The 27,024-nt window shown below is 49.1% G+C and overlaps 1 protein-coding gene across 1 annotated transcript in view; it reads left to right on the top strand.

Moving 5' to 3' along the window:
- Positions 1 to 21,990, top strand: part of LOC135903637 (sushi, von Willebrand factor type A, EGF and pentraxin domain-containing protein 1-like) — a 51,639-nt gene extending 29,649 nt beyond the window's left edge. Inside the window, exons 22-34 of the mRNA XM_065433943.1 lie at positions 972 to 1,144; positions 1,847 to 2,086; positions 7,341 to 7,508; positions 8,185 to 8,358; positions 9,981 to 10,434; positions 11,186 to 11,390; positions 12,696 to 12,799; positions 13,760 to 14,096; positions 15,266 to 15,474; positions 16,678 to 16,905; positions 17,681 to 17,962; positions 20,307 to 20,655; positions 21,301 to 21,990. Of these exons, the coding sequence (XP_065290015.1) occupies positions 972 to 1,144; positions 1,847 to 2,086; positions 7,341 to 7,508; positions 8,185 to 8,358; positions 9,981 to 10,434; positions 11,186 to 11,390; positions 12,696 to 12,799; positions 13,760 to 14,096; positions 15,266 to 15,474; positions 16,678 to 16,905; positions 17,681 to 17,962; positions 20,307 to 20,655; positions 21,301 to 21,633 (3,256 nt within the window). The 3' untranslated portion in view covers positions 21,634 to 21,990. The remainder of the gene's footprint in view (positions 1 to 971; positions 1,145 to 1,846; positions 2,087 to 7,340; positions 7,509 to 8,184; positions 8,359 to 9,980; positions 10,435 to 11,185; positions 11,391 to 12,695; positions 12,800 to 13,759; positions 14,097 to 15,265; positions 15,475 to 16,677; positions 16,906 to 17,680; positions 17,963 to 20,306; positions 20,656 to 21,300) is intronic.
- Positions 21,991 to 27,024: the final 5,034 nt, after the last annotated feature.

Here is a 27,024-nt window from a genome sequence, read left to right as displayed (position 1 = left end):
GTCAACAATGTTTAGGCATAAACGTCATTTCCATTTGGTGCGAAGCAACCAGGTCGGCCACGTGGCCACTCTGTGGACCGTGGTTGTTCAATCCTTGTTCGTACCTCTAACACTCCACCGATGCAGAATGCTTGTCTAAGAAGAATCTGTTTACGCTGAAAGTTGATCACTTTTTGTGTACAACTGTATTGTAAATAAAATTTATACGCCGCCATGTGGGGCAAATTGGCTTATGTGTGCTCCTTGTGCACGCGGAACAAGCTAGGATTCGTGTGCATTTGAACTAGAAGCTGCCAGTGTGTTACATTTTTCTGAAGCCCGTTTTGAATATTCACCTTGTTTGCGTGACGAGGAGCAGCCGGCACCATTTTACGATGCCAACTTCCCCTTGCGCGCTCACAGAGTCGACTCCTATTAATTATACCTCGTTTAATTCGAACGTTCGCTTAATTCGAACGCGCCATAAAGTCCCAGTGAGAAACCATACATTTCCATCTACTCGTTTATTCCGAAGTTCTAGCGCCCTCTCACGCGCGCAGAGATTAGTAAAAGCTTGAAAACACACACAAAAAATCAGCAGATGAAGATACTGTTTCCCTAGCGACGATGTTTCCTGCAGCAACCTGTCCTGCAGTGACAATGATGACTTGCGCTGTGCCCTCGGCGATGTATTTTTGAAGATTTTGTCAGCGCCGGCAATTGTTCAGGTCTCTTGGCCGCTGACTGACGACAGCATGTGTAGTTTTCCAATACAGTATTGAAGTATGACGACGGCGACAGACTACTTCAAGGAATAAAAATATTTTAATAACTTCATTTTGCCGCCGTTTGCTCATTAGACATTTCTGATGATTGGATCGAATTTCGCAGTCTCGCAAGGATCGAATTAACAGAAGTCGACTGTGATAACGAAAAAAGAAAGCCTCTTAATTTGGTATTTGCTCTATTCCAATCCCAATGCGGTCCTACAGCTTTGTATTGTACGTCAACGGGCACCGCACCATCACGGACGTCACAGCAAACGACGGCTACTGGCACCACGTGTGCTTCAGCTGGTCTTCGGCGGAAGGCCTGTGGAGCGTCGTCAAGGACGGCAGACTGGCGGAGAGTGGCGCCGGACTGGCTGCCGGCACAGAGATACCAGGTATGTGCGCGTCTACAATGCACAGGCATCCGGCAACTTGTGACAAGCTAAGCGCGCAACCCGCCATGGACAAATTTGTTCTCGGCACGTCATGATCTTTGTGGCCCGCCACTGATATGTAAAGCTGCCTCTAATTGTATATAAGAAGACGCGTATCTTCGATGTCCGAGAACAAGTGCCATTCACTTCTCATTATTAATCCATAGTTTATTAATATGACAGGCTTTACTGGTGCTGAGACATGAATCCCAAAATAAACCATCATCAAAATTAAAATTATATGGTTTAACGTCCTCATGCTACACAGCGCACTACGGTAACACCATAGTCGAAGACCCGGGATTAATTTTGACGTTAACATAATTGACTAATTTTGAGCGTTTGCGCATTCCAACGTCACCCGCATGCGGTCGCCGCGGCGGAAATCGAAACCGCGACTATAAATCAAGGATTTTCGTATATTGAGTTTTCAAAGAGTTTGAAGGAGAATGGCATCTCATTTTAATGGCAGAAAGGGACGCCAATACGCCTTTGGTGTTCCTTCGTAGTATCATTCACAAGCAGTGACAGACTTCGATGCTACTTGGCTTCGATGTTGCTTAACTTCGGTGCCTTCGGTGGTCTGAGGAGGAACAGCGCATTCATCATGACGAGACCGCAAGTCATCTATGTGACTAAGTTGTCCGTTCGATGCCCGCGCAGCGAACGGCACCCTGGTCCTCGGCCAGGAGCAAGACAGGCGAGGAGGCAGCTTTTCCATCTCGGAGTCCTACTCCGGCGAGATGACGCAAGTGAACGTGTGGAGCGCCGTGCTGAGTGTCGACGAAGTGGCCCCACTCCTTACCCGCTGCCAGTTCTACTTCGGCGACGTGGTCGCGTGGACCGACTTCAAGGAACGCCTGAGAGGGCACATCTCGGCAGTCAGCTGGGGATTTTGCCAAGGTGAGCAGTCCTTTCTCTATTCATCACAGGCGGTTTCCTGCAGTCTGCGTTTGTGGCGCCTGCGATCGAAATGATCTTACACATACACCACCATGGCTGTGAGTGGCGTCGGCTAGCAGTCCCAGTACTCGGCTTAGCGCACACAAATATTTGAAGGGGGTCCACGTCGGGCCCGACGTAGGGCCTGAATTGGCTCTGCGTCCACTGCTTTTGGGTTATGTGTCTTGAAAGCGACTCGGTCCCAGGACTTCGACGTTGTTGTTGTTGATGATGACGACGACGACGACGACGACGACGATGAAGAAGAAGAAGCAGAAGAAGAAGTGCCTTTCCCTATGAAACGGATGGCCGTTATAATGGTGGCTGGACCCTTCGCGCCTTTAACACATCCATATCCACGGACATTTCACTCCGGTCTTCCATTGACGATGTTGGCAACCGCCTGCTTTGCAATGTTGCTGCCATCCACTGTTCCCGATGCTATTGTCGTACAAGCGGACGGCCTCGATGGAGCTCTTGCGTTGGCGGTAGAAGGACAGAGTCTCTTCATGGGCTAGTGCCAGTTGCCACGCCGCGTCCTTCACGTCCCGGACTCTTTGTTGCACTGCCTTGGCGTAAACTCCGACCGATTCCGCCTGTATGGTGTCTCGTATGAGGCCGTATTCTTGCTCCAAGTGGTGTACACGCCGAGTCCACTGCATGCGAAGACAGGTTGCTGACAACTAGTCGGAGACTCTCCTCGCCCACCTGTCGCGATGTATACGTAGCAAGCGGTTGAACAAGGCCAGCTTGCTTGAGGCCTCCCGTGCAGCAAAACTATACCGACCTAAGTCGCCTTGGACGGCTTCGTTTGCCACAGTTCCATGGCATCCGACCGCTATTCGGCCGACATCTCACTGTCGCCTCAAGCAAATTACGACCTTTCGCCGAGAGGAACACCACCGCGTTAGGATGACCATTCTAGCCACCCTAACCGCGTTAGCAAATGTCAGAGCAGGAACATGAATCAGGTTTCACAAGTCTCTGATCATTACGAAGCGGTTCCATCCTCATAGGCATCTGCGTCGAAATATGCACTGGCCTCTAATAGCAGTTTTTCCCAGTTTCTCTACAGCAAACTACATTTTCTACTATCATCTGATCAAACAGTTGTTTGTTTTGTTTTGTTTTGTTTTGTTTTGTTTTGTTTTGTTTTCCGCATCGTTGGGACATGTACGCGTCACACCATCTCTCGGCGGAGGCCGCGCGCCCCGCCGCAAATGAATGGGGAAAGGAGAAAAAGGAATTAAATGTCACGAACAAAATTATTTGTCGAAAATGACTCGCGGTTATACATATAGTAGAGACGCACTGAGACATTTTGGGGAAATTTCACTAGCTTGCTGCAACGCACGTAGATTCCTAAGCGATTTGAATATTTTACAATAGATCCTATGAGAGAGTCCTATAGGCTCTCGCAAATTAGCACGAATGACACTAATCAATAGTTGTGATCGCGTAAGTTCTCGCTGAGGTAGTGTGATCAGCGAGCACCAAGTGCACAGCCCTCGCTGTACATTTGGTAGACTGATGGAGAAGTACGAAGTCCTTTGCTATGAAGAAGATGCACAGTCACTGCTTACTACAGCGTACCAATCGACCACAATGCCATCAGGGCACTGGCAAAACTTTGTACTATACACGAAAAATGCCGTGTAGTCAAAGCTATGCCCTAATGACTAGTGACACCAAATGCTTACTCCCGACCACATGCACTCGATTTTCGAGCGACGGCGACGAGCGACAGCTTTTGCCGTCGCGAAGGGCGATCCGTCGCTATCACATGTCGCCGCGCCGCGATTTTTGGCCAGCCAGAAAATTTCGTTTGTTGCCCTGAGGTCCACGCAGCGATTTCCGCCGGCGACCGCGTGACTGTGCAATAACATATCAACAACCAGTCCGCCCTGGTCCGCCTAAAGTAGCTTGATATATATTTTTTTTTAATGTAGGGACTGTAGGTGCGCCCTCTTCGATCTGAATTTGCTCTAGCTACTTGCTCTGCCATGACAGCAAAAAATAGTAATATCAGCCATCACTTCGTCTCATCTCAAGCTAAGGCCAAAGCCTACACGTTGTCTTTGTCATTGATATCAGTTGTTTGTATTGACGTTGTAAGCCTGACACGCCACCAAGATCCGCGAAAATGCTGAGTTTTGCTCACCAGTTGGGTATCACGCCATTTCACGCTGGCTGCATTGAGCGGATTTTCACTGGCCGTAACAGCATATTAAAGCTACAGATCTAATGCACCTTGGTTAAAACATTGGCATCCTGGCACGTTTGCGTTTTTTTAAGGGCGCATGATTGCATTTATTCGAACAACAATGTCAATTTGTCGCTACGTTTTTTTTCGCGATGTCACGTGACGTCCATATGGTTACTCCACGCCGCGACGCGACAGCGCGACAGGGTCTGCCGGTCTGCCTGTCGCGTCGCTTGTCGCTTGAATATCGCGTGCATGTGGTTGCCGCTTTACGTTATCTGAAACCCCGAAGCACGACCCGTTATTCATTGTTGCCCTTTTCCAATCCCTGAAGAGGCATATATTGCGACAGAAACTATACGTACGCACAAGACGCATAAACGACGTCGCCACCGCCGTCATCGTGCTGTCTCGCTCGACGGCGCATGCGCGGCTCGCACGCGGATGGTTAGAGGCATAGAGTTTCTCACTACATTACCTAGAGGGAAATCTGGCGCTGCTGCGCTGTGGTATGCATGGGAATGCCGGTGTATTGTCACTTCGGATTGGCATCGTTCTCGGAGAGACAGGACACCTAGAAAACGCGCTTGGCAAGCACAGTTCCGTCTGTCACAATGATTCATTTTCTACTAAAACAGCACGTAAAAGGCTGTTTTGGTTTTATTATTACGCAAAAACATGTTTCGCTTAACTATGAGAACTTGTTATTGCGCGTACGATTATATGTTACGTAAAACGTATCAACAGGCCGCTAAAGTTGGAGGACAGACGACAAGGTTCGCGCTCGCTTTGAAACAGTTTGTCGTCTGTGCTTGCTTTTCTTCGCTTGGTCATGCATTGTAGGTGAGTAAAGATGTAATATGCGTGAATGGAAACATTTTATGAAGATTTTACTTTGAGAACTCGTTATTTGTGTAGCCAATTGCACGTTTTAGACGAAGTCTCTTACAACACCAGCCAACACGAGCCTCGCAGACACATACCGTCATTCCCATGACGGCACGGTTATGGTGGCTAGAAGCCACCATAGCACGGTGCCCCCTTAAGAAACTCCCATAGACGGTGGCGCCAGATTTCCCTCTAGGTGTTATAGTGAGAAACTCTATGGTTAGAGGGCTTCCAGAGACACAGGAGTGCGTTTGGCTGCAAAAAGGACGAAGCGAAGTCGACGCCCCGTCAACGCACGCTGGCGGAGCGAGGGAAGCCTATCTGGCTTCGGCCACTACACGCATAGGCACACTAGCGTTCCTGCTGAGCTTACGTGGGTACGCACTGCTCTGATCTGAACGGGCAGCAAACGTCAAACTAACGTTGTCCAAAATTTCAGGCTCTGACTCACGCCGACAGTTTGTCGTCGGTCTCACCTCGTGCACCATCGCGGTGCAACGCCTCCAACTCCGCCTGGCGACGCTTCTCACCACGCGAGCGTCGTGAGCTGTCAGGCCGCCTTTCCTTCTAACCAGCCAGAGTTGCCTTGCGTGCTGTGGCATCCGCTGTCTCAACGTGTCGCAGCCGCCTATTGTTAGAGCACCAACCGAAGAGCCCAGACGCGACGCTTAACCTTGCTATCGTCAATGCTTCGCGATCGACGACACATGTAGTGTTGCGACCAGCCTGCGCCCTTTGGGCATGTATTATCAGCATAAATTCAAACGTCAGCAATTCCGAAACTATGCTCGAACGCGTTATACCATTTACAGGCTCATTTGCGCTTGTAAAAATGGCTCAATTCGGACTCCAGAACGTGCTTGGGACTACTGTACATTCCGGAATAGCTTTAATTTTTTTCTGACTGAGGCAACGTAGTTGCTGACGAAAACGCTACGTCTGTAAATTTTAGAGACACGGATGGAAAAATCCCCATCCTTGCCGCCGACCTAAAGCCTTTTCTACGCCGTAAACTTAAGAATCAGTGGCAAGGAGAATGGGATGCCCAAGTATTGAATAAGCTACACATGATAAAACCACAACTACGGAACTGGATAAGTTAGAAAGCAGCACGGTACAAGGAAGTACTTGTTTGCCGATTAAGAGTAGGACACACTTACGGCAGTCACTCTTACCTCTTGACCGAGGCGGGGAGGGGGGGGGGGGGATATTCTCCGACTTGGAGTAAGTGCGGCAAAAATCTCACAGTCCTCCATGTTCTTATTCTGTTCTTGTAGTAAGTGCGGCAAAAATCTCACAGTCCTCCATGTTCTTATTCAGTTCCCTGCAACAGAAGCAGAGAGGAAAACGTATTTACCTTTTGCATATCGCGAAAATATACCTTTTCACCCGGCATTTTTTCTTCACAATGAACCGCTTTTTAATCTGCAAATAGTGTTAGGTTTCTTAGCTGAAACCGACGCCCTGAAAATAATTTGGCTAGGTAATTCTAACACATGATTAACAGCCCTTGCATTCGAGAGCCCGCTTAAAGCTCTAGTGTCGCTGTTGTCTCGTTGTCACATGTTTTTAACGAAACACTATTGCCATAGCCCACATCCCTAACTAATCAGTGTCATTATTTTAGTACCTATATGTTTTACGCCATTTACAGCGACAGTTTTTAGGCCCTTTTACAGCCATGTCACATTCACCATGAGGAATTCATTGTCCACACCATCCACAATACATCGTTAACATTACTATATGTCATGGCGCTCTTTGGCCATACCTGGGCCTTGCGCCATAAGACACCACATACAATCAATTTCTTCTGACTGAAGGGATGACTTCGAACATCTATGAATAGGACACCCATCTGTCGCTTTAAATGTCAAACTTAAGCTGCTACGAGTGTCTGAACACTACCGAGGTGCCTTCCGTAAGAGTTATGGACTCTGCAATGCATAAGAATCTGGAGAAGAAACAAGTGCCTCACGATACTACCAGTATTACTTCGTCTTACCTTGACCGAACCTACCAGCGAGACGCCTTTTCGAATATGTCAATTTTTAAATCGTTCGCCATTCTGTGATTGCTAGTGCTTTCGTCAGCAATTAAAGAAGGCTGTCTTGCCTTGGACAGGGTGTCCACCGCCTCCAGCGCCCATCCACGGATTGGTCAGCTTCTCAACGACCAGTACTGCATCCGTAGCCACCTACAGCTGCGACCAAGGTCACGACGTTCAGCGGGCCACAACCCGTAGGTGTCTCGCGTCAGGGGAGTGGTCGCATCCGATACCAGTGTGCATCGGTGAGTATAGTCGCTCTGTAAGGCGTTATTTTCATTAGAGTGGAGCTGCTACGAAGTGTTATGTCGGTGACTCTAGTAAAGTCGCACCTACGTGAGCACACTGCAAAAATGCTGCAGCAGCCGTGCGATCTCGTTTACCGCCTCTGTGTGCCAACAAACGCGTTTGCATCGGTTAATTGTTTAAACAAGCGACATTAATAATGAGCTGCTCGTCTACCATGATATAGGTCACGAGATCTTTAAGGAATGTTCACCTATCAGTTGTGCCTCTTTTTATGCAGGTACATCTTTGATTTCGGTCAGCTTCTTTCATTTCACCATATAAGTCGCCCATCCTATCTCAGGGAAAGCGTAATATGCTTCTAAGTGGAAAATACAAACGTTTGGTGGATTTCCTCGAGCAGAATCAAGCAAGCAGCTATGCTCGTACGAGCTCTGACAGGTGCAAGTGTACTGGCGGTTGAAATGTCAACGTCAGCTTCGTACTGCTGCTGTTTCTTAATTTAGTTAACTGCACAACATCGTACTTCTCCCATGCTTTGAGAATTGAAATGCTCTCTTATCTTACAAAGGGAAAAGGAAAATTTTACGGAAAAGTGAAGCAAACGGCAGCTGTTTCTACGGTATATCCAAGTCAGCGCCGGCTCGCCAAATATTACCCTGGAATTTTCTGCAGGCGTACCATGCGAAATCCCAGCAGAGCCAGTAAACGGCAGCGTCCGAGGAACGGGGTTCCGGTACTCGGCCAAGGTCACCTACGTCTGCAGCAGGGGCTACCGCATACTCGGTTCTGCCGACAGACGCTGCCAAGAGGACGGGCGCTGGAGCGGACAAGAACCACAATGCGAGAGTAAGACGTCAGTGAGCTGCCAACATGCCTTCTTTACTCACACCGTGCATACCCGCAAGTAATGTACGACAGGCCCGGACAAGGAACATCCAAACTTGCATTCACGAGATCATAGAGGCTCTACATCTATGCCTATAACATAAAAGTGATCAACAGTGGTCGAATCAGGAATTTTGGTGTAGCCGATGTTTCGACGAACGCACTGGTTTTCGTCATGGAGTTTCACGAAGCAAAACATTCCGTAGGGAAACATGGAAGAAGGAAAGAACTAGGAGTGAGCACTGCAGTCAGGGCTGCAGCACGGCAGCCGAACACGCGCGCGTCTAGTAAAGCGATGAACGGGTGCATGTTCATGATTTTGTTGCGCCGAGTTTTAACACTGAAATAATATACCTCGTCTTACCGAAGCGGAGACAAAGTTCGCAGGATTCAACGGATGCAGGTAAAATCTGTTGTTTTGGGACTTTTGGCCTTTCACATCGTCAGACGTGACCTCAATTGCCACGTCTTTCAATCCTATCGCCATGTATACAAACGTGTTCACTGACAAAATGAAAAAGTTAGTAGACTCAGAGCTTCGTCCTTCGTGCTCGTGGTCTTTCATTATTTCAATGTTCAAACTACCGGGAGCCAAACATTCTCCAAGCGAATAGAGAAGCTTCGCGCAGAGTTCGCTTGCCAAAGTAGCCAAGGCTGGCTGTGTGACGTAATGCTCCCTCCTAGTTCCTTTCCTTCCTCCATGGTGGGAAAGCTACTTGATTCACACGTGCAAGGCTCGAACCCACATGTCATGTGTAAACCAGATAGGATATTTTCTATCATACTGCTCATGGTCAAGCAGATTGGTAAGGGAGAGCCCTTGTTCACCCAAATGACTATCCTAGCTGTCTGTGTAGTACGTATGGTCCGAACGATACTGGACACAGACACGAAAGAAAAAAGGCGTGATTTGTTCATTCGGACGACTCTTCATACGCGTCGTCGACTCTCGGTGAAAGAAGCCGATGGAGACTGTGCCGGTTCTTCCTTAACGCGTAGAGTGCACGCCCCGACGCATCAGCGGAAGATTTTAAGAGAACCTCATGTGTCAGATTATCGATGGTGTCAGTGAGAAATCCGCGCCAGGAAAGTGATTATACTGGATCGAAGGTCTACAGTAGCTACTAGCAGGTATTGAACAGTGACTGTCCTTCATTTGTCTGGCAAGAATTCGCCCTCTGATAATGCCACGCAATTCGGAGACTCTTGAGAGAAGTCCGAGAAACAGACGTGTTTGTTTGAGTATTGAGTATCTTGAGTATTGGTAAAAAATCGAAACACAAATAAAGACACGAAGAGATGACACGAGACGTAGTTGCCCGCAGCTAATATTTGACTGAGAACTTGAAATAATTGCGAATTTACAAAATAAAGTTTGGCTGCTTTGCCACAAAAGCCCAACACAAAACAGACTTTAAGTGCAAGCGTGTATAAATAATTCAAGATTATAACAGCCGAGTAAGCACTTGTCCCGTCATTCTTTTCTTTTCTTGCTGTGCTGTAAGGTTACTGAAGATGAACGCGGAACGTCCGTATCTCAATTCTACTACATGACATTTTACTGTTTCTCTTTTATTTCACAGGCATCACATGCGAGACCCATCCGCAAGTCACAAACGGAGTGCTGGCTCCCTTCAACGAGAGCCAGTTTCGGCCGGGCAGCAAGCTCCGAGTCATCTGCGAAAAGGGTTACGAGTTTCGCGAGAGGGAACTCGTGTGCACGGAACACGGGGAGTGGAGCCCTCTCAACGCTATCTGCCAGCCAATCAGCTGCCAGGAACCGCTCACGGTAGCCAATGGTGTCGCGGGACTCGTCTCGGAAATGGACGGTGCGCGAGTCGTCGTGACGGTCACTTACTCTTGCCGCGAGGGGTTTGTGCTCAGAGGTTCGCAGACCCTGACCTGTGACGTAGAAGTGGGGACGTGGTCGCACGACCCACCGACGTGCGAGCGCCTGTCATGCGGGCAACTGACGAACCTGCCGGCAGGAGTCTTGTGTGAAGCTGGTGACAGGCACTTCTTTGGAGACGTCGTGAGGTCGGTGCTTTCTTGGTCTATTGCTTTATCTTTGTCATATGAAAGCGCCCCTTTCCAAACCGCACCTGTCAGTGCAGACGTCTCGCTCGGTCAACGTAACTATCACAACATCCACAATAAGTGCAAACTGCACTCATTGCCTGCCAACAAGCGTGCCATCCACAAGGTCTCAAGGTATGGTGCAAGGTACCTTGCACTTACGACGCCAGGTAACTCATCGGACCTACGTAGGTCCGGTGAGTTGCCTGGCGTCGTTCTTTATCCTGATCTGTAAGCACCTCCTTCAAGCAGCTGAAGAACCCATCTTCTAGCAGTCCAGGAAGTCCGTACCCACATGATTATAGGCTAAATGTCATGTTCTCAGCGGGTTAACTTCGTGTTGATACTCTTTGTCGGCCGAAAAATTACAGAATAAGGATTTCTAAGGATCAACATACATAGTTGACACTTCAGGCAATCATTTGCCGAAGCGTTCGCTAGGTTGGCAGGCAACTATCAGTCTAGTTTAACAAATAAACATTTACCACCACTGCATGCCATACTTATTAGTTACGGGTTACCGAAGATATACGTTCGCAACACACGCTTGAATAATTTTCAGAAGAAAAAGGAAACAACTAATGGCATTCTCATAATCTGTGCGGTAAATTCTGGGCGCATCCTAAAGGATGAAGCTTAGAATCTCACAGTATTATGCGTTCGCAGCTAAAATGCCATTTTGTCTTTTCGTACGTTTATCTTGCTGATGTAGCTGTCACTGCGATCTTGGCTACAAGATTTCTGGTCGCATGGAGATAGTCTGCCTGGCGAACAAGACGTGGTCTTCGTTGGAAGCGACATGTACGCCTATGAAGTGTCCAACACCCGCAAATCCTCAACACGGCGAAGTAACTGCCGCGAGCTTGGAGTTTGGAGCCATGGCCAACTACCTGTGTCACCCTAATTACACTCTACTGGTGAGACCTCGTTATATGCGTATACGCCCTCCTCTCTCGTAGCATGAAATTATTAGAAAGCTATCGTATATATGTGTGCTTCTTGTTGGGCTATAGTTGGTGAAACGTAGTTGCTAGAGGAGGTCCACAATTTAACGCGCATACACATATAATATAGAGACAAGACGAGCGCCATTATACCTAATTTTAGAAGTGTGTGTACACGGTAACTTATGTCCCTCTTCTAATGACTATTAGAAAGCTGTTCACATGCGGTCTCTCGGTGTGCACGTGTTCCCCCCATATCTGTCTCAAGAAAATTAAAAACAGCTAGCGAAAATTGGACTTATGAAAATAGTGACAGGTCATGCCAGTCAGCAGTGCAATTTGCGGGACATCGTTCCGCCGCGAGACAGCAATCTGCCCGGCAACTCGCACGAAACGGATCAGCACGTTCAGCGCGGTCATATTAGCCTTATTTGAGCGCTCGGAACACTATTGGCACAACTGCGCGTGCGTCAGGTGGCTGTTAGGTATATTAGTGAATGTCGAAAAGGTCTAGGTGACATCCAAACGTACCTTTCTTGTTCCTTATTTTTCATTTTTTTGCTGGTGCGTGCCATGCAGGCGTGGTACTTGCGCAGCGGATGACTCGCGACTCGAGTACGTACATGTCCATTGGCTAATCCTGGCAGTAGTCCTGCGTGCTTAAGCCCCAGGCTCTCTTCACATGTAGTATCCAAACGTCATCGCTATATCTTCCCAGAGGTAGAACAACTGGAGGCTGTCACATGCTAGATATGGGCCTCTTCCACAAACATGGTTAGTCTGTTGTCAAGCATGATCTGCGCACCAATGGCGGAACTCGCTGCGCGATGGTGTTGCACCTACTTCTTAACCCTACATATGTCCAAGCCAAGGAGCAATGAATGTCCTCACTCCTAGGTACAAGCAGTTCCTGGTCCACATCCGACAATGCACCGTGCTACTTGCTTTGGGTTTAAGTTGTGGCACTTTTGACGTAAAGTCAGTTCTGAATACTTTGCGAAAATTGTAGCAATACTGCATCACGAGCATCTTCCGTCAATAAAATGCATTATGGCGCGACAGCTCCGAGCACTCGCCGAGTACAGCACGATGACCAGTAGCATCGTCCCGCTAGACGTATGGCAGTCGCATAAGGTGTGTTTATCACACACTTATAAATAAAGACCCTCTAGAGCATTTGTTAACTTGTCATATCACAGAACACACTTATAAATAAAGACCCTCTAGAGCATTTGTTATCTTGTCATATCACAGAACACCATTTTGTGTCCTCTTCAGGGAACCCGCTGGAGAAGGTGCAGCTACGATGGGTCGTGGAGCGACCACGAGCCAACGTGCGTTCCTCTCGAGTGCCCGCCTCATCTACCTGTCGCTAATGGCAGGCAAGTACGAAAAAGCTAATTTCTTTCCGTCGGTCGCGTCACAAGTCCTTGCTTTGAAAACGAAATGCCAACGTTGCGACTTCTTTTTAATGCACTAAAAATTTGATTTGGGCGAGTTGGTTCGTAGCTATTCAAATGGCGCAGCGCGACTAGGACTGAGACAAAGATATACAAATTACATCAAAAGCGTAATCTTTAATCCATGCCTCCTATATCCGGGCTAAACTCGGTCCTTCAGGGATGTCGCATTGTGTACGGAGCGGCGGGAGGTATTAAATGTGACCACGTGACATTAATTGACGTGCACCGAAACATCATTTCAACATCGTTTCTTGTGTGTTTTTGTATTCTGTCCCCGGGTGGAACGCAGCCGCCGCGATTTGAGTTCCATTCCGCGACTTCGCACGTGAGGCAGCAAGTGACATATCCATTGAGTCACCGCGGTGGGTGGCTCATTCTTAATCCATTCTCAGCCCATGCTATAAACTTCACGAATCCCGTTGCATGATTACAGCCGATGTCGTACTTCGACCACGATTTACGTTGTTCAGGGATGCAAAGACTGTTAACCGGCGAGGCACACAAACACACGCACGGGAGTGCTGTTAGCACAACGAGCACAAGACAATGCCGGAAGATTTCTAAAATCTTGGTTTCGTGGTCGAGGCTACCGCGGACAATATCGTGCATGATTATTAACATTGTAAACGTACCTAAAATTATTTAAATATTAAAACCTTCAAGGAGGCTCATTAAACAAGCATGTCTAGCTTTTCTGAGAACAAGTCACTTAGGATCTGTGCCCACCCACTTTTTTTTGTTTTGCCTCGTATTGTATTGCAGTGCTTCTTCATACATCCCACAGAATGAGTTATAAACTCATCCAAGAAGCAGCGCTCCTAAAAGCGATTCATAGTTTCAGCGAGACCGAATGTGCGCCTGCATCTTCTCTCTCGCCAGAGTCACCGGATCGGGCCGGACACTGGGCAGCACGGTCTCGGTCACGTGCTCCCGCGGCTTCGAGCTGCGCGGCGCCTCTGCGCGCATCTGCCACAACGCTGCGCTGTGGTCGCCACCCAAGACGCCGTTGTGCGAGCCTGCGCACTGCTCCGAGCCCATCGTGGGACCGCACGCGGCCCTCTCGTACACGGACACTGCTCTGGGCAGCACGGCACGCTTCTCTTGCGCCGACGGCTACGTCCTGGTGGGCAACGAGGCGGCGGTGTGCGGCTGGGGCGGACTGTGGGCGCCGTCGGTTCCAGACTGCATACCGGTGGACTGCGGACCGCCACCACCGGTTAGATCGAGAACGTGGCGACAGCTTTCTTGGGATCGTGTTCTCAGTCGATCACTATCGGGGTTGCGATCACTTTCGCGTCATAATCGGCGCCGACGCTGTCAAGGTGCGCCATATTGTCAGATTCGCCATTTTGGCGGCTCTGATTGGTGCACAAGGCTACTACGGCTTCTCCGATTGGCTCAGTAAGCCAGCATGGCCGAATTCGACATTGCCCAGAATGTCACCCCCGGCCGAGTCGGATTTTACGGGTGACAGTGTTCCTCGCATTTGTGCTCCTCAGCACGCTGTCTTATAGCCGTCTCTTTTTATTTATATCAATTTTCTTTTCTTTCTATATCGGCCCGCACCATTAATACGTCTTGGCAAAGTGCTAGGAACGTAGGCTGGTGGAAGCCTACGTGTTCGGTGCAGAGTCATGTGAGATATCGCGAAAGTGATCGTAACCCGGAAAGTGGTAGACCGAAAATATTGCTCGCGGTGTTTATCACTAAGCATGGCTCCAAACCAGAGAGAATTTCGCCATAGGTCACCCACACTGACCTACCTATGCTTGAATATATATTTTTTCTCTATACTGTATATATAGAATGTTGAATTTTTGTAAGTACAGGAATAAACGGCAGATTAATATCACTGCGTTCACATCTCCATACCTTTTGTTGCGTTTGTGTCCTTGCGTTTGTAATGCTCCATAGTGCTTCGACTTCAAGTTCGCAGTGTGTGATTATAAGTAAAATAGTTTCTATGAATTCCAAGTCACTGGATCGGCTCGCCCAGCGCGATGTAATTTTATTCAAGTCATATCAAGCCATTGAAAAGCGGCGATGTTGCAGGCACAGACAAAAACTTACTGCAATAGTTTCCTTGACAGGACCGCTACTATATACTGTTTGCAACACGTCGGAAGACACTTTGGAAGTTGCGCATGACGTACGGGGCCAACGTTATTGAAAAGCGGTGAAATTGACTAAAAATGCTCGCACATGCTCGCAATGTGCAACTGGTCCTGCACATGCAGATATTTTTTCTGGCGACCGTACAAATATCATCCTACTGCTTTGTAGGATTAAGCCTACCTAAACCATTGCAAGAAGTGTGTTGCAGTGGTCTAGTCTTGGCATTTTACCATAGCAATGAACAAGCACGATTCATTTCGCTATGCGCAGTTAGAGCACGGACAAGCAGTGGAGTCAGAGAGCACGAAGTTCCAAAGCGTGGCCAAGTACAGCTGCCGAGCGGGTTTTCGTCTCCTGGGTTCCGGCCAAAGAACGTGCACGGCGAACGGAACGTGGAACGGTGACATCGTGTGCGACGTCGTATCGTGTCCCGAGCCAGAGGAAGTGCCCCACGGTACTGCTGTCTACCCAAGCACCACGTATGTGACCTGAAATGTGCTTATATTGCGAATTCAGTTGATCCTGCACCACGTGTATATGAACAAAAAGCATTCGACCGGTTGTCAGTTATATTGATGCGGTGGTGAAGGAGTGAATGCAACAGTGCAAGAGCCGACGTAACTGCACTGAAAGTCAATGGCTTGCGGAAAAAGTTGCGAAAGTCCTTAGTTGCTGATAGAATCACCCGGAGGCAGCCTTCTTTCTCCAAACAGACTATGGCAGTCGCGGAAAGCCGATAGATCTGTACCATGCGGTCTACGTCTATCACAGAATAGCGACTGCGTCTAATTATCTATCATCAAAACTCGTGCGATCTGCTTGAAAGTTTAGAAATGTGAAACTACGGTTCGCTTCCGCATTTTACATGTTAGTCTTAGTGAAAACCGATTTTACATTTGTCAGGATACATCTATTCGAAAGAAAGGAGTAGTGGAAACTCCTTGTTAGGACTTAAGAACTAGTTCAATTTTAACCCCGTTTAAGAGAGAGAGCTCGTATAACCCCAGTGGAGTGCGTTCACTACGATCAAGGACAACCCATAGCAGACTATATATATATTCTCTATCGAAAGCACAAGCAAAATGGAAAACTTCCGGCGTTTGTCTGCGGCCAATCAAAGGATTAGGCAGATTTAGCTTGGCGTTCCACTGAGATCAGTGCGTGGACCACGATGCGGTATGCACACAGCTCCTTAGCAGGAACGCTAATGGACGTGTGCGTACAGCGCTCATGCCAGCAGCGGAAGCCAGAACGATGCCCTGGCTCCAGCAGAGCCGATCGAGCGCAGCGTGACGGTGCGCTTACTTGCAAGGCTTCGTCCCTTCTGCACCAAAACGCACTGCGTGTCCCTGGAGACATTCTAGCCCTTCACTCACGGGCCGTGCATGCACGTCGATACCTTGACAGCACAACGACAACAGCGCAAACGCGAGTCGGGCGTCCCTATAATTGCTATCGAAATATTCTGAGTCAAACAGTTACTCTTCATAAAGGAGTGGCCCACACTACATTTGTCCTTGTAGAGTACCGCAGTCTGGAACTATGGGCCTATCGAAATATTATGAACAAAGCAGTTGCTCTTCATAAAGGAGTGGCCGACACTTCATTTGTCCTTATGATAACACAGTCTGAAACTACATGGGCGTCCACGGGAGTACTAACGAGAGGCGTTTGTTCCGCAGCTATGGTTCTAGCGTCGAGTACCAGTGCGACCCCTGGTTCCAGCTGCACGGAGTCCAACAGAGGACGTGCCTTGCTGATGGAACATGGTCGGACTCAGCTCCGCAGTGTCAGCCGACGTCGTGCACAGTGCCGAGGCCAATCAAGCATGGACGGGTCCACACCACGCAGTCCTTCAGTCTGTTCGCTTGCGAACGGGGCTTCAGACTCGTCGGGCCCAAAGCTCTTAGGTGAGCCTTCTCGATACGCATGTGACAGCAGACCTATTTAATAGCTTCGTGGGCAAAATGATAAGGCTGACGCGAACAAAACGACACGGGCAACATCTCGCGCTCTTTCGCGGTAACAGAAGGCCCGAAGTTAACTATGTGCGCCAATCGATCCGAAAGTAAGTATGCCCCGCCATGCCAAACAATTATTTAGATGTTATTTAAAAATTAAAAGAAAGAAAGCCAATGAATCTATAGGCACGTTCCACTTACAGGTAGATTACCTGTAACTCGAAGCTGAAAACAAAATTAGAAAGGAAGTGAGATGGAGTTGCGCTAACATGGCATTCAAACCGCTCTGCGTTCACAGAAGTACAACTCACGTATAGCCATGCAGCTAGAAAATACCAATGAATGCGTTAATATAGAGCTTTAGGTTAGGGGACGTAAACTCCACTGTGAGCTCTTCGCATTCTTTTGCTGGCTTCGGGTTTTTTGTACACTCGGCGGTTTGCGTCCCCTAGGGCGCCTCAATGCGCACCTCCTGCAGGCGAGGAGGACAACGACGTACCCTCCCCTTACCTAAACTCTCTATTGAAATGCTCAACTTTGTATTCCGCGCAATAGTCGCGCGACGTCACCAACACCTCGTTCGTCTTTGCGTTCTCTTCTCGCTTAGCAAGACCCTCCTGACGTTATCTCACGGCCCCTTTCAGCCTCCCTTCAAGACCTCCGACATCGCACCAACGGCGTACAGCGTAGCCGTGAGTAATGCGTCTGTTCGTTCGGGTTCCAGGTGCCGCGCTGATGGAACCTGGAGCGGCGAGCTTCCCGAATGCGTTCCCATGAACTGCTCCCTTCATGGACAAGTGCCCAACGGGAGACTAGTCCAGGACGACGCAACGGGGGAGACGGTTCGTGCGTCCTGCGACCCGCGCTACCGGCTGCAGGGCGTCGACCGCTGGACGTGTCTAGCTGATGGATCGTGGATGGTGCCCGGGGAGACCACGTGTCTGCTAGCCGAGTGCCCTCCCCCCGACCCTCCCGTCAATGGAGTCGTCTCGGGAACTGATTTCAAGTACATCCGAAAACTTGCATCAACGAACTGGTTAATTAGTCACTGAGGGCGACAGTGATGCTATCATGAGGAGGGCAAAAAGCATACAGCTTCGCGAGTGCAATTTTTTAGTGGTTAAAACGTCTAAGAAAACAAAAATGATTTTAATTGCGGATATTCCTTTTCTTTTAAGCGAAGAACGAACCCTGCCTGATTGCATCACTTCAACGTGATCATAAAAGTAGCTAAGAACCATTCGCTCTTGTTGCTAAACTTTTTGGAAAGCGAATTTTAGTTCAGCTACGTGTAAAGCAAGTTCACACTCGCTCTAGTGCCGACCTGGAGCGATCGCTGCGTTGCTGTACACGCCAACGGAATAGAATAGGCCTCTGCAGTCGTTCTTATGTACAAGAGGTCCGTGCAAGAGGTCCGTGGTTCGAATCCCGGTGCCGGCAATTTTCCACCGGATTAAAAAAAAAAATCCGCGTGTTGATAAAATTGCACAAACAGGCCTGGAGTGTGGCCTGATCCCGGTGACCAGAACCGGTAACGCGCTCCCTCACCAGAGCAGGATTGGCCACCCTGGTGCAGTACTTGGCCACAACCTCCTATATGAACACAACAATCTTATGTACACTCGTGATCAAAAGTCTGTGGACCAAGGCATCTGTAAAAAAAATTTTTTCTTTGATGCTTTGGTCATGTAACGTGAAACTGAAGGCTGCAGTTAGGACTTGGTATTGTAAATATCGAGGTACATTCGTCAGTTTTATGTTGACATTCTGAGTTTCTTTGCACTCTCCTTGGTCCGCATACTTTTGATCACGGCTGTACAGTAGCGCAAAAAAAAGACAAGCTAAAACTAGTAAGGTATGAAGTAACTAGCTAAAGAGCACATCTACCACACAAAACATTTATAGCTATCAGTTCCAATCACTAATTACCACACCTGCCGCGATTACGCGAGCCAGACCGAAATAAGGCATTTAATTACGGCCGCATTTTACATACACAGAGGTCTCGTTGAGATACATGCTGAAAGTTGAATAATGCAAATCAGTTCTACGGAAGCCTGAAGCTGGAGGAAAGTTCACGAAACGGAAAGCGATGATGACAATTTACCTTCCATGAACTTTCCTCTGCCTTGCGAGCTTCATCATCATCATCATCAGCCTGGTTACGCCCACTGCATGGCAAAGGCCTCTCCCATATTTCTCCAACAACCCCGGTCATGTACTAATTGTGGCCATGCCGTCCCTGCAAACTTCTTAATCTCATCCGCCCACCTAACTTTCTGCCGCCCCCTGCTACGCTTCCCTTCCCTTGGAATCCAGTCCGTAACCCTTAATGACCATCGGTTATCTTCCCTCCTCATTACATGTCCTGCCCATGCCTATTTCTTTTTCTTGATTTCAACTAAGATGTCATTAACTCGCGTTTGTTCCCTCACCCAATCTGCTCTTTTCTTATCCCTTAACGTTACACCCATCATTCTTCTTTCCATGGCTCGTTGCGTCGTCCTCAATTTGAGTAGAACCCTTTTCATAAGCCTCCAGGTTTCTGCCCCGTAGGTGAGTACTGGTAAGACACAGCTATTATACACTCTTCTCTTGAGGGATAATGGCAACCTGCTGTTCATGATCTGAGAATGCCGGCCAAACGCACCCCAGCCCATTCTTATTCTTCTGATTATTTCCGTCTCATGATCCGGATCCGCAGTGACTTCCTGCCCTAAGAATTTGCAAGAATTGTCGTCGATATGTTCGAGTTATCTATTAATGCGGCCTCGCGCTACGATGTACTAGCCTCCTGGTTAGCTCGCATAGTAGAGCGACAGCCCCGATATAAGGCGGTGGCACCGGTTTCGATCTCTGCACCAGGACGAATTTTCCAGCTATGGAGCTTTCTTTCCGAGAAATCCTTTGGAGCTTCGATCGTGCTGCACTCAGGTGCACGGCAATTCCATTTCATGCTGAAAGATATAATTCCTGGTTAGTAAATGAATGTATTCATCCCAAGACAAACAGATGCGGTTCACTTATAATATGCATCGTGAAAATGTGAAAACGAAGGCAAAAAGGCGCCTCACCGGAGCAAATCTGCTGTTTTCTTTTTTTATGGTTATGGCAGAACTTTCATTTTCACAAACTCATGCAGGCTTTCCAATCTCTGTATTTCCATTCTGACTAACCTAAATTGTACAATGTTGACATCTTATTCTGCAATTTACTTTGACCTACCCGATTCGTGGCCAATCCCCTAGAGTGGCTATAGGTACCAGTATATCAAAAGACTCCACATCTGCATCTAAACCTGCTGCGACTTCTCCGTTTCTGCCCTCTCCCCCACGGCCATTCCTCAACAGCATATCGAGCGTCGTCTTCTATCACTGCAACCCGGGCTACATCCTCGACGGCCTGCGGCAACGCACCTGCCTGGACACCGGACAGTGGGAGAGTGACGTGCCAACTTGCAACCCGGTGCAAGGATGCGGCACGGCAGTACGCCCATGTCCAGACTCCTCCTGCCCGGAACCTCGGCAGCCCCTCAACGGCCACGTCACCTACGACCGACTCACGGTGGGGGGCATAGCCAACTACACCTGCCAGCCCGGGTATCGCCTGTCGGGCCCAACCTCCAGGCTTTGCGGACGTGACGGGCGCTGGGAAGGCAGGGAGCCCTCGTGCCGAGCCAGACGGTGCCCCCCTCTGCAGGTATAGCCTACGGCGAATTTCCCTTAATTAGCCCTAACGCACAGCAAACCAACAGCAACCATAAGCAAAATACCGTTGAGAGCTATGACAAGGGCTGCAGCCCTAGAGACTTTTTTTCAAGGCCCTGGCAAAGACAAGTTGTGAAGTTGGGACGAGGCTCGATCAGGCTTTACATCAACTGTCCTTCTGGACCAACAGGGATTGTGTTTCTGGTATCGGGTGTCTAAAAGTGCATTGGGCACGTGTCCCGCCCCAATTCCCTTCTACAACACCCGCCTGTCCCGCCCTCTCCCCTAATCAAGTCCGTGCGCTTCCCACCCCACACCGAAAATTCTCGACTATGACACTGGTCACAGCGGCGGTATATGCCAGGCTCTACATTCAACAGCAAGAGGTATTGTCGGAAGCCTGAACGCAGGTCGTTTTATTTTTTCGGTGCCCTAATTGTCGCCGTAGCTTGAATGGTAAACCAAAAATGTTCAATTACTATAACGAGCGCTGCCGGCCACGCTATTGAGATGCCACCATTGTTTATTTAGCAGACTCGAGCTAGTAGGGCTCATATAAATCATCGGATATTCCCAGCATAGGTGCTCAATGCTTCGTTATAACGAAGTTCATTCAAATTCCTCTCTGCAACTGCAGGTCACACCGGAGCACGCCCGCGTGGATTACACGGGGTTCACTCAGGGCCACAACGCCACTTTTTCCTGCGACAAGGGTTACTCGGCCAGAGGACTCTCGAGATCCGTCTGCCAGTCCGACGGTTCTTGGAAGCGGGAGGGAATCTTCGAGTGCCTCCGTGACCACTGCCCACCCTTGCAGAGCCCAGCCCGAGGAAGGCTGATCCTGGAGGGCGCCTGGCTGGGCGCCAAGGCCCACTACGAATGCGACGCTGGTCACAATATCTTTGGCGGTGCCTCTCGCGTCTGCGAGCCAGACGGCACCTGGAGCGGAACGGAGGCCTCCTGTGTTTGACGACTCGGAAGGCAGTAGTGTGTCTCTGTTCTTCGCGGAGGACTGTACACAATGACAGCAACTTGGACGTGGAAGATCAACGCGACTTAAATTGTACACAGGAGTTCTAGTACTAGTCTTAGAGAGATAAAGAGAGATGTCTTTAACGAAAGCCGGAAGTGGGAAGTGTCTGTCTGGACGACAGCCCGGCATTCTACTCCTAGTGTTGCGTGAAAGATATATGTAAACAGCGACCAGACAAACACGCAAACGAGGCATACACCTATAGGCAAGCACGGACTCAAAATGTTCATAAAGTCGTGAGCCTTACGAACCATTCAGTGTTATTAATACAATTAGCATTCTTTGGGAACTTGACCCAGTTTGCGATATGTTTGTGCTTTCCTGCTTGTTTGTCCATATCTAACCTCTTTATTGCCAGCTTGGATCAATGGGTAGTCCATGGTTTAAGGGGTAGAGTATTGGGCTGCTATATGCAGGGAGAAATGGATTCGAAACCAACCGTCAAACCAATTAAGGCCGCTGGGTGTATGTGCCGCTCTTCAAAGAACCTTTCACGCCAACTTGGATCATTGGGTATGTACCACTGGGCATTGTCTCGCGTCTGCAACCAAAAAAATTGCAGTTTCACCTGAAAGGCGAAACATTGATTGCGATAGCAAAATTGTAGACAGCTATACGAAGTAATGAATGTAGTTGCCATCGGCCATGTAAACATTTAAACATTCGCTTACTAAATTAACAAGTATGGTACCACGCACGCACAAGAGAACATGAGCACATTTCACTCGATGACCACGGAAACTCGCTGTCAAAACGGCACCAGCAGCGAGCAAATTGACATTAATGCTGCCTCTCGCTTCAGCGCGAACAGCAGCCAAAAAAAAAAGAAGCAGTACAAGGCGGACTCTGTCCCCGTCGCAGATGGTTTTCAAGATGAGGCCCGCGCGGCCACGCCGCATGCAGCAGCTGCCGGACTAGACCGCCGCCCCTGTACCCCCAGTGCCTTGCGCGCGACGGAAGACGGCGCGCTTCCTCCCCACTTTCCTCCCTTGCGCGCGAAAGTTAACTGCCATCGTCTGCTCGTCCTCGCACGCTTTCACTCGCACAAACAGCACAAGGCGCGTGGCGACGATGTCGCCGACCTTGAATTTATAGGTAATATCACGGTGACGGCAGAAATGAGCCTGGAGTGTCCGTATAATTGATATCAGATTAAAATCCTTTAAAATTTATGCGGTTATTGGGCGATATCGAATCAACTCCATCTGTATTCAGGCAATCTTGTCTGAATATATATATATGGTGTCCCACGTAAACTTGAGCTAAAAGAAATATATGCGAGGGCTATAAAGCTAGAACTTCGCGGCTACGCCACTACATGGCGCATCGTGTCCAGAGAAAAGCGCGAGGAGAGCGGCTGCAGTGCAGCCATCTGTCGGAAGTGCCTCCGTTGCGTAGTATGAGGGATCACGCGGCGCGCTCCGCATAGGTTTCGCTTATGGTGCTAAATAAAAACAACACGCGGCAGCCCTCCTGGACATCTTTGTAAGTATTCTCAAAACGAGGGAAGTTTTTGATTGTCGATACAGTAATCTTGAGCAAACTGAATGCACAGAATCGTTTACAGACGCTACCTCTTTACCGAATACGTACAGTGAACGCCACTGCGCTTGGTCGCCGCGATGGAGTCTCCCGAATCGGCTTCTTGCGTGAAAGGTAAGAAAACGCGGACAGTAAACTATGTGAAATATGTTCTTATAGTGGGCTGTCTGGATAACCAAATGGAGCATAACAGACTGAAGCGTCAATGCAGCGATCGCACGGCTTCGCAGTGACCGAATGCGCGTCTGCATGCATGTCCGTGCACAATGTTTTGCTTTCGCTGTGAGCGCGTTTTCGCACCGTGCCGTGAGCTTCAGGCCGCAGAATATGAGCATTTGACAGCGCACTAGCAACCATTGTTGCATGGACGCTATCAGAACTGTTTGTTATAGAAACTTCGACGCCTACGGCGACTGTGGTGTGCCATCGTGACGATTCAATCTTTTCTTGTCTTCTAAATTCTAGGTCATTTCAATATTATTTCTCAAGTTGCATTGCACTGTATGTTTATCGATCTTCTCAGCGTGCGGTTTCCCTCGGCTTCTTTTTCGTAATCCAGTGCATTAATTCATAACACAGACATGACCATATATGCCATGCCGTTCTTTAATGCGCACGGCGGCCGCATTTCGATGGGGGCGAAATGCGAAAACACCCGTGTACTTAGATTTAGGTGCACGTTAAGGGCACATTCACACCTGCGACTTGAGGAGATCGCGCGACCAAGTTGGCCGCTTTGCGACCAGTCGCAAATGGTCGCAAACGGTCGCCTCTCTCGAAAAGCGACCATTATGGGCGAGTCGCTCTCTGCGCGATTTTTCAGTCGCGCGACCGTGGTCGCAAAACTGATAAACCAATCAGCGGCGCACCGGAAGTGATCTTTCGTGTGTCTACATCCGGCCTCCTCCGGCGTCGCATTCAAATTTCGCGTAGATTCCGAGAGTTCTCGCTGAGAACGATAATCTCCGGGATTGCGACTTGCGGGTCGCGCTCAGCTGGGCTTGCCGGTGTGAACATCAGTCGCCTTCGGTCGCTTTTCGATTGCGAGTCGCAAACAGTCGCGCGACCTCTTCAAGTCGCCGGTGTGAATGTGCCCTAAAGAACCCCAGGTGGTCGAAATTTCCGGAGTCCCCCACTACGGCGTGCCTCATAATCAGAAAGTGGTTTTGGCACGTAAAACCTTTTTTCTTTAATGCGCTTCTTACCGCTCCTTTACCATTCTAGTGAACTTGCCAGAATCTAGTATCAACAAGTTCATAGACCTAATAAAGCGTCATGACATTAGCCGGGCAGCGGGCGAGCGTCAGTGCGCGTTTTCTGCTACTCGCAGAACACCGCGCAGAAATATTCCTCGCGTCTGTGCTTGCTGCATACCCGAGTTGCAGCCGGTGACTGTCTGCCGGTTCTAAGTTTCGCCAGCCAAACTTCACGCAGCTCCTTGCCCTGCGGCTACGTGTGAATAAGGCTGACACCGGGCTCCGTTGCTTACGTCCGGCACTGCGACACCGATGTAGCCTACCATGCTGCATGCCTCCAAAGGCAGCCAATACATATTATAGTACTTTCAAATTTTGTCATGCAGACACTCAAGGCGGTAAAGCCTCACAACTTGATCAGAACCGCGGCGCAGGAGAAACTTATAGCTTTCGTTTTCAGCTCGCTTCGGCGCTTCCGAAGCAGCCGACGCGGCCGCTGTGTCCACGTGATCCCTCATGTCACGTCACGCCGACGGTGGCGCCAAGCTTTTCCAGTGGTGGAGCTCGCCCCCAATATGCTTCGGCGGTGGCAATACGGTGCATCGCTACGTGGCTTGAATACTTCTCTTTAATAACGTCGATAGTCGTCCTGGGATTACTCCTATAGCTGGACAAGTGAATTACTAGCCTTAGTGTTCAGCCTACCCCTAACCAGAGAGTTTCATAATATTACTAGAGGAAACTGTGGCGCTAGTGTCTATTGGAGCTTCAAGCAGGACCGTTCAGCCAGCATGGGAATGATAGGTAGTACATGGATTTGCCTAAACTTCGTCCTTCTGGCTTTAAATGACTTCGTGCCTTGGCAAAGTGATCATTTAAAAGTACTGAGTAATTAAATAATTAAATCAAACATCAAAATTTTCTGACGGCACGATAGGAACACAGGACCTCAAGCACAGAAGCCCGACAATGAAACCATTACGCCACGGACGCATGGACATGCGGAACCACTGCAATGAACAGCGATTATGGCTGCTTGCAGAGCCTTACTACCCTCTGCAGGAAAAAAAATGGTATAGATTAGTTTGAAATTTAGACCAATTCAGACCCAGACAAAACAGTATCAAACGAAGCCACAAGAACGTTTAAAGCCTCAAGCACGAAGATCAGACAAATCCATGTAGTACCGATCATTCCCATGGTGGCTGAATGATCGCAGCGCCAGAGTTCCCTCTAGCAATTGTACGAAACTCTATACCCCCATCTAACTCGGGCCACATCCTATAAGGATGAAGATCACCGCATTCCATCAATACCTTTTTCTGTTAACGAAACTTGGAAAAACTTGATATGCCGCCCAAAGTAGCCGCGACTCCCATGGTAGCTGAGCGACCGCAGCGCCAGAGTTCCGTCTAGCAATTGTAGGAAACTCTATACCCCCATCTAACTCGGGCCACATCCTATAAGGATGAAGATCACCGCATTCAATCAGTACCTTTTTCTGTTAACGAAACTTGGGAAAACTTGATATGCCGCCCAAAGTAGCCGCGACTCCCATGGTAGCTGAGCGACCGCAGCGCCAGAGTTCCGTCTAGCAATTGTAGGAAACTCTAGACCTTCATCTAACTCGGGCCACATCCGCTGATGATCAAGATTACCTCAGTCCTTCAAAACTTTTTTTTTCCATTTGCGAAACTTGGGAAAGCTTGATATGCCACCCAAAGTAACCGCGACTCCCATGGTGGCTGAACGATCGCAGTGCCAGAGTGCCCTCTAGTAATTGTAGGAAACTATGCTCCCATCTAACTCTGGCCGCATCCGCTGAGGATCGACGTTACCGCAGTCCTTTACATTTTTCAAGCGAAGCTTGTATTGGCTCACAAGTTTAGGTGGCAGTCTGGTCACGCAACAACCCAGTCGCTCCCAGAGCAGAGCAGCGGCAGGAAAGGGCGGTTTGATGAGTTGACAGCTGGGCCGGCGCCAGAGGGTCATTAGCAAGGATCCCAGCTGCATAGGCGCGCGCTCACGCCACGCGTGCGACCAATCACAGCCGTTTCGCTTCCGCCGGGGAGGGAAAGAGCAAGAAAGAATTTCGCGCGCGCTGCGCCGGCTTCGTTTCCGTTCAGTTAAACGGATGGGACGGCCACGAGGAATTGAGCGCGTGAGCGAAACGCGGCGCGATCGCAGCTTGGACTGCCTCGCGTCGGCGCGCCTAGCTACGCAGCTACGACGCGGCACATTCAACTCTCAGTGAAGCAGATTTATATCATGCAATTAAGTGCTTAATCTTTCCTTTTATGCGAAGCATATTACTAGAGCTCAACCCAGCTCCTCAGGCGCGGCGGTGTCGCCTTCAATGACCTTTGACCCCATGCCATACCACGTGACACCGTGACGTCACGACAGAAGAGAAACGGGGCACCAACTCGCGCCGGTATATAAGCAGCTGCGCTTGTTTCTAGGTGGCTTTGGCTCAACTCTTGCAAGATGGGCTGGGTGGGAATCGAACCAGGGTCTCCGGAGTGTGAGACGGAGACGCTACCACTGAGCCACGAGTACGATGCTTCAAAACGGTGCAAAAGCGCCCCTA

This window comes from Dermacentor albipictus, chromosome 9 (assembly GCF_038994185.2).
Source record: "Dermacentor albipictus isolate Rhodes 1998 colony chromosome 9, USDA_Dalb.pri_finalv2, whole genome shotgun sequence".
Classification (NCBI taxonomy): Eukaryota; Metazoa; Arthropoda; class Arachnida; order Ixodida; family Ixodidae; genus Dermacentor; species Dermacentor albipictus.
Note: the sequence above shows the minus strand (reverse complement) of the source record. Positions and strands in the feature narration are given on the sequence as shown.